Source organism: Dermacentor variabilis, chromosome 4 (genome assembly GCF_050947875.1).
Source record: "Dermacentor variabilis isolate Ectoservices chromosome 4, ASM5094787v1, whole genome shotgun sequence".
Taxonomy (NCBI): Eukaryota; Metazoa; Arthropoda; class Arachnida; order Ixodida; family Ixodidae; genus Dermacentor; species Dermacentor variabilis.
Genome location: NC_134571.1, coordinates 149,626,737 through 149,633,479, shown reverse-complemented (window position 1 = coordinate 149,633,479; position 6,743 = coordinate 149,626,737). Strand labels below are relative to the sequence as shown.

The 6,743-nt window shown below is 47.8% G+C and overlaps 1 protein-coding gene across 2 annotated transcripts in view; it reads right to left on the bottom strand.

Annotated features, from left to right (window-relative positions):
• Nucleotides 1–1,331: 1,331 nt before the first annotated feature.
• LOC142578007 (uncharacterized) overlaps nt 1,332–6,743 on the bottom strand; it is a 57,048-nt gene continuing 51,636 nt past the window's right edge. For both annotated transcript variants that reach the window (XM_075687436.1, XM_075687435.1), the window contains 2 exons: nt 2,477–2,599; nt 1,332–1,581 (listed from right to left, as the gene is read on the bottom strand). In XM_075687436.1, the coding sequence (XP_075543551.1) occupies nt 1,457–1,581; nt 2,477–2,599 (248 nt within the window). In that variant the 3' untranslated portion in view covers nt 1,332–1,456. The remainder of the gene's footprint in view (nt 1,582–2,476; nt 2,600–6,743) is intronic.

The window sequence follows — 6,743 nt, the reverse complement described above, 5'->3', positions numbered from 1 at the left end:
CAGTTGCCGGTTAAACGTTCAAAAACTGGACCACAAGGAGGCTCTTAAACTCGGCTCCCTAAACCTAAGCCCAGGGGCGCACTTGCTTTTCGAATCCCAGGCATATATTCTTTTTTGGAACAATATATTTTCTTGTGCCATAGCTGGACCACAGAGTCGCCGGAACGGGCGTGCCTTGTATATGTGTAATATGACGCTGTGTTTCTTTCCACAAGTTGCCGCTCTTCTGCCTTCTTCCTGGGCCCCTTCTCTATTGTTACCGCCACTGCCCGATTGAACTTGCCCTCTCCCGCTGCAACGGCAGCAGGCGCACTGGTGCGGTGCAGCGACCGTATTCTCCCTCCCTGCATCGTGTCAATGGAAACCTAGCTGCCGCTACTTCCCGCCCCCTTCACTCTCCGACTTATGTCTCTCTCTTCCTCTGTCTCTCTTCCTCCCAAGGCCAAGTCACGTAATTTGCACTATATGCGTGTCTACAGGGTGGGCAGGGGGCATTGTCCCCCCGCCCATTCTGTAGATACGTCTATGGTTCAAGTAACGTTAAACAACACCCTGTGTATATGCAATGGCGATAAACTGCCCAATAAAACAATATATACGTGCAAATGAAGCATACATGCACATGTGCGTCTGTTTTTCACATATACTTTGAAACTCACTGTTGTTGAATAGATTCAACGTTATTCAGCAATAAGTTAAAAGCATTTCGTCAACGACCTGATTGTTGTGAACACTCAACAATGGATCAATCATACTCAATATAAATCGACAATGTATCCACACATTTTAGTCAACGTCTTTATTGTTGGGAACAACTCAATAAAGGCTCAATAATGCTCAATACTATTCAGCTATATGGCAACAGCTTGCAGTCAACGGCTTTTTTGTTGTGAACTACGCAACAAATTTATTGCTGAATTATTGCTATGGGCTTTCAATAATTGCTCAGCCATTTTTAAAAGGCTATTAGGTCAACAATTCATCAACAATATGCCAACATTTCCATGTTCGATTTTATAAGGGAATTCCCTCATTGTTGATACGATGTCGGGCTAGCACCATCCTTACGACCGTCTTATCTCTATAACTACTGCTGTTGTCATATATGTGCTGCCACGCCGACGTTGCAGCCATCTCGCACCGCTGGCCTGCGCATGCTCCCAGAGAAGCACAGCCAACGGGTCCACGTTGGAGAAGCGCGGCGTAAACCTAAAGCTTATATACGTGTAATGTGCTACCACGACAGCAGCGAGTATTAATTGGATAATCTGTCGGACGAGCAAACTCAGTTCGCAGGAACAACGTGGAATGTATAAAGATAATGCTGTGTATCAGTTATTGTTGCCAGTTTTTTTTTATTCCTTTAACGTAGTATATCCAGTTGAAAAAGCAGAGTTTCTTTTCAAGAAACTGAGAAGCAGTGTTGTTAGGTTCCCAGCGTTGTCGAAGCCCTGTGCTACTCGACGGCCACGCAGCACTTCTTCAATAAATTTCTGCATTTGACGTAACGATTCGGAACTTCATATTGACGGCATTTCTTTCGGCATTCTCCTCCGATTTTGATGCATGATCTAGTTTTACCTGCAATGTAGAAATACTCATTTAGTTAAAATCATACTTAACATTTTAGAATATAGATTCGTAGGTGCAACTCATAGTCTGTAAGTAACTCGTAGTGTGTAAATGGTATCACGCATTTGCATAAAGCGGCATGGAACTGCGGATTTTTCAAGACGTGTCAGCTAAGGTGCAAGCTTGCGACACAGGCACGTTTCATAACTGTATTTTGAAGTTGTTTCATTATTCGCTAGAATGAGTGACCCCTGGATGACATGAGTAAATTTCGATTGCTTACGTACCTGTGACGATCTTCAAAAACTGTGCCATTGGAGTTGACTGCGGTTGCAGTGTAAAGAAACGACAATTTCTCAACCGCAATATGTGCACACTACGGTTTGATCTGCTGAAGTCTTAGGAAAGCAGTAAATGCAACAAAATTGCTTTACCGCTAATCGCATATCATGCAGCACAGAATCCTTAATACCGCACCCTTAAGCTGATAAGTAACATTTATAGACTTAAAATTACTATATCTTAATATTTTAATAGCAATGTGTTTCTATGTTCGCATGGCGATTCTTAAGATATGCAAGTATAAAGAAGGAGAAAATGTCGCCCCCTTTTCTTTTTGCAGCTATGTCGCTATTCGGCAATATCTCGCCAGAAAACTGCAGCGTCCGCTTTCTCTTTTATTCCTCATCGGCTTTGTAAAATACTGAATGACCCTCTAAAGCAACACCGATTCATAACAGAAAGCAGGAGCGTCGGAAAGAAGAGGGACGCCTGGCGGGAGTAGCAGAGTAATAGTGACGCAATAATGGCGAATTGAACAGTGATCGACTGGGCGCTTGGCTCAACAGGACGCGTTTTTCTACTATTGACTTACTGTCTTGAGAAAAGAAAAGCTGGGACTTACGGACGTTGCAGCACACATTACCGTCTCCGCAGCCACGGAGTCGGAGCCGATATTTTGGCTTACAAAACTCCAACTTAACACATTCATGCCCCAGGAACTGGCACTGCTTGGACACCCAGTCAGCTGTTAAAAGAGACAAGACGTCCATTATAATATCAAAGAAAAGAGGGCTTAATAATTCTGATTGCTGTGAGACTAATGTATTACTTTGTGTCCTTAGTTGTCCATAGTCACATTTTGGGAATTGCTCTATATGTAGATTTGATAGGTTACAAATTTGAACGAATAAATTTGCAACTTTCAAGCAGTTCGTTACAATTGCGTTAATAATAATGAAGTTTGAAACAACTTTATTGTGTTTGTACCTCAATAGGCATGAAATTTCATGCGCTACGGTTGTACTAAAAGCACGCAGTTTTCTGGCCAGACTTCTGTAGTCTTCCGTCGTAGATGCTTCGCGAATCAACTTATTCAAATTAACTGGGATACATAGCGTAAAAATGGCACAGGGACAAGCAGGAACCCAGGACGAGCGCTATCCTGTGTCCTATCATATTCTATCCTATCCTATCGTTATCCTCAGCGCTCGTCCTGTGTTGATGCTTGTCCCTGTGTCATTTTTGCGCTATGTATCCCAGTTTGTATGCATCCCACCAACACGCCCAAACCGCTTCCCTGTTATTCAAATTAGCTTACGAGATAGTCATCATTAGGCGAATATTGTGTTGAACGGTGTCTATTTTCGCTGCCATTCTTACGGAGTAGGAAGGCGCTGTTCGGCAGTTCACGTGTCGCTTGTGAAGACAACGTTCTGTAAGGCTGGGTATTTTTAACAATAATTTACCGAGATGTTTTAGACGCCGAGTAAAAAGAATTGTCTACGCGGGGTATCATAGTCGAAGACATCCAGTTAATATTGGCCACTACTTCTGCGACGGCAACTGATGCGCGTAAACGTGGACGTATTCTGCAAAACAAACACGTTGCATAGTGGTGCTGTTTTGATGACTCCATCGCTGTCACCGCGTCACCCTCATCCATTGTGGTTCGTTCAGATGGAGTCGCCATCACGGCCACGTATTGATGCTCTCGACGGCACACCATAGGCGTCAACAGAAGTCAAGTAATTGTGCTCATACTGTTCTTGTGATGCGCTCATGATCATTCCAGATTCGTCATCACAACGTCATCACGCCCTCATTGTCACACGAGCGTCACCATTAAAGCGTCTTCATAGCGCTATCGTCAAGCCGTTGCCACGCTGCCGCCATATACCGTCGTCATCCCACAGTTGCGTAACCACCGTTATTATACAGTCGTTGTCATTCCAACGCCCCCGCTGCTTAGTTGTCACACAATCGTCAACGAGTCGTTCCTTTGTGATGCTGTCTTGGCCGTCCTATCAATTCCAATCCGACTTTGCGCATTTGTCATCCCAATGTGGTCAAGCCGTCGTCCACCTACAGTAGTCGTCGTTCCAGTGCTGTCATCCCATTGTAATCATGCTGCCATCGTCGTCATACCATTATTATTCTGTTGTCGGCAAGTCATCGCCAATGTGTCAACATCATAAAGTCATTGTAATTGTGCCAGCCCGCGTTTGTTCTTAGTCCATGTCATGTTTCGCGCCTAAAACCATTTTTACTCATCGTCATTGGGTAGCAGTCATACCGCGACTGTCATCATTCCAAATCGTGATTATTTCTTCGTTGGGATGCAGTGGAGCCGCATGCCCAAGAGCTACAAGATTATATTGAGCTAGGAAACTCTCAGTGAAGATGAGTGAGCGTAGTCTTTCATTTCTAAAGGTGTTTATTTGGCAGATATAGGAGCAGTGCAACGTCGACGGGCAGGGAAGCCCCAGCTTCCAAGCACGAGGGCCGTTGCTGAGCAGGAGCGCTCGACCCACTAGCGTTTAGAGCCAATAGCGCGGAACCCACTAGCGTCTCTCTTCGCTACAATCACCACCTGGGAGCGAGAAGGGAGCCGTCCGGCGACTTAACAGCTCGTCACGATGAGCGGGTCGTAGTAATGCTTTCAACGGTCGACATGGAAAATGTCTCGTCCACGGCGGCGCATGCTTGAAGATGGCTCAACTGGTTCTATGACATAGTTCACAGGAGATGCACGTTCGAGAACACGATAAGGGTCTTCATACTTAGGGACCAGTTTTGATGAGAGGCCAGAGCAGTTAAATGGACTGAGAGCCACACGAGTGCGCCCGGATCGAAGGTGACCGTGGTAGTGGCGTCACCGCGAGTGCTCGCGGCACTCTTCTGCATGTCTGACCGTGGCCGAAATAGGCACGCACTCGGATGCATCCGGCCGGTATGGAAGAATAGTGTCGATGGTGTGCGAAGGGTGTCGACCATACAGCAGGAAATAGGGCGAACATCCAGTGGTGCTCTGCGTAGCGGTATTAAACGCGTAGTTGACGAATGGCAGAATGGCGTTCCAGTTCGTGTGGTTGGAGGCAACGTACATTGAAAGCATGTCGTCGAGCATACGGTTGAAGCGTTCTATGAGGCCATTCGTTTGAGGGTGGTACGCCGTAGTCGTACGATGAACAACGTGGCACTGTTTGAGAATCGCTTCAACTACTTCCGACAGGAAGACGCGTCCGCGATGGCTGAGCAGTTCTTGAGGTGGACCATGCCGCAGGATGAATCGGCAAAGCAGGAATGATGCAACATCGCGCGCTGTAGCTGCTGGGAGAGCGGCGGTTTCAGCGTATCATGTAAGGTGATCTACTGCCCGAATGGCCCAGTGGTTACCAGCCGACGTCAGGGGAAATGGCCCATTGGAATCGATGCCAATGCACCCAAACGGCCGGGTAGGGCAGGGTAGAGGCTGCAGACGAGCTGGCGAGAGGTGGGGTGAAGATTTTCGGCGCTGGCAGTCGGGGCATGAGCGGACGAACTTTTGAATGTGGCTGTACATTCCTCGCCAATAGTAGCGTCGTCGGAGGCGCTTGTAGGTTTTGAAAAGTCCCGAGTGAGCACATTGCGGATCAGAGTGGAACGATGCGCAGATTTCAGAACACAGGCTTGGAGGTACAAATAATAACCACTGGCGGCCGTCAGAGGTGTAATTGCGTCGGTGAAGCAGGTCGTCGCGAATGGCGAAATGGGGAGCTTGACGGCGCAATGCACAAGTGATGACGGATCAGCAAGGCAGTCTATGATGGAGGCAATCCAGGGGTCCTTGCGCTGCTCAGAAGCTATGGTCCCAGTGTCGACGGGAGAAACGTCAAGCTGGGATATTGCGCAGCAGGCATTGTCGTCTGGCAAAGCAAAATGTGAGAGGGCGTCAGCATCAGCATGCTGGCGTCCGTTGCGGTACAGTACGCGGATATCGTAATCTTGTAAGCGAAGCGCCCAGCGAGCGAGACGGCCTGAGAGATCCTTCAATGGCAACAGCCAGCATAGTGCATGGATGTCCATGAGGACATCAAATTGGAGACCATAGGAATAGGGCCGGAACTTGGTGAGCGCCCAGATGATCGCCAGGCATTCTTTTTCCGTGACGGTGTAATTGGTCTCGGCTTTAGTAAGGATACGGCTTGCATATACCACAACATATTCAGGAAACCCTTCTTTGCGCTGCGCAAGGACAGCGCCGAGGCCATCACCGCTGACATCTGTGTGTACCTCATTAGGTGCCGTTGTGTCGTAGTGGCGCAAAATGGGAGGAGACGTCAGCAAACGACGGAGCTTAGTGAACGCCTCGTGGCACTAGGACGACCACGAACGGAGAGCTCCGTTATTGCCAAGGAGCTTAGTCAGGGGCGATATGACGGCGGTGAAATGGCGAATGAGGCGCTTTAAGTAGGAACACAAACCTACAAAACAGCGCAGTTCTTTGACGGACGTCGGTTTAGGAAATTCAGCTACGGCACGAAGTTTGTCTGGATCGGGGAGGATTCCATCCTTCGAGACGACGAAACCTAGTGTCGTGAGCTGCCGCGCTGCAAATGGGCACTTCTTCAGGTCCAGTTGGAGGCCAGCGTTTGCTAAGCACGTCAAAACACGCCGTATGCCTTGAAGGTGCGTGGAGAAGTCAGAGGCGAAAAACAACGTCGTCGAGTTAACATAAGCACGTGTGGCACTTCAAACCGCGGAGAACTGTGTCCATCATGCGTTGAAAGGTTGCTGGCGCATTACAAAGTCCAAAGGGTATGACGTTAAATTCGTATAAGCCGTCGGGTGTGTCAAAGGCTGTCTTCCGCCTATCGTCGTCAGCCATAGGCACTTGCCAATAGCCGGAG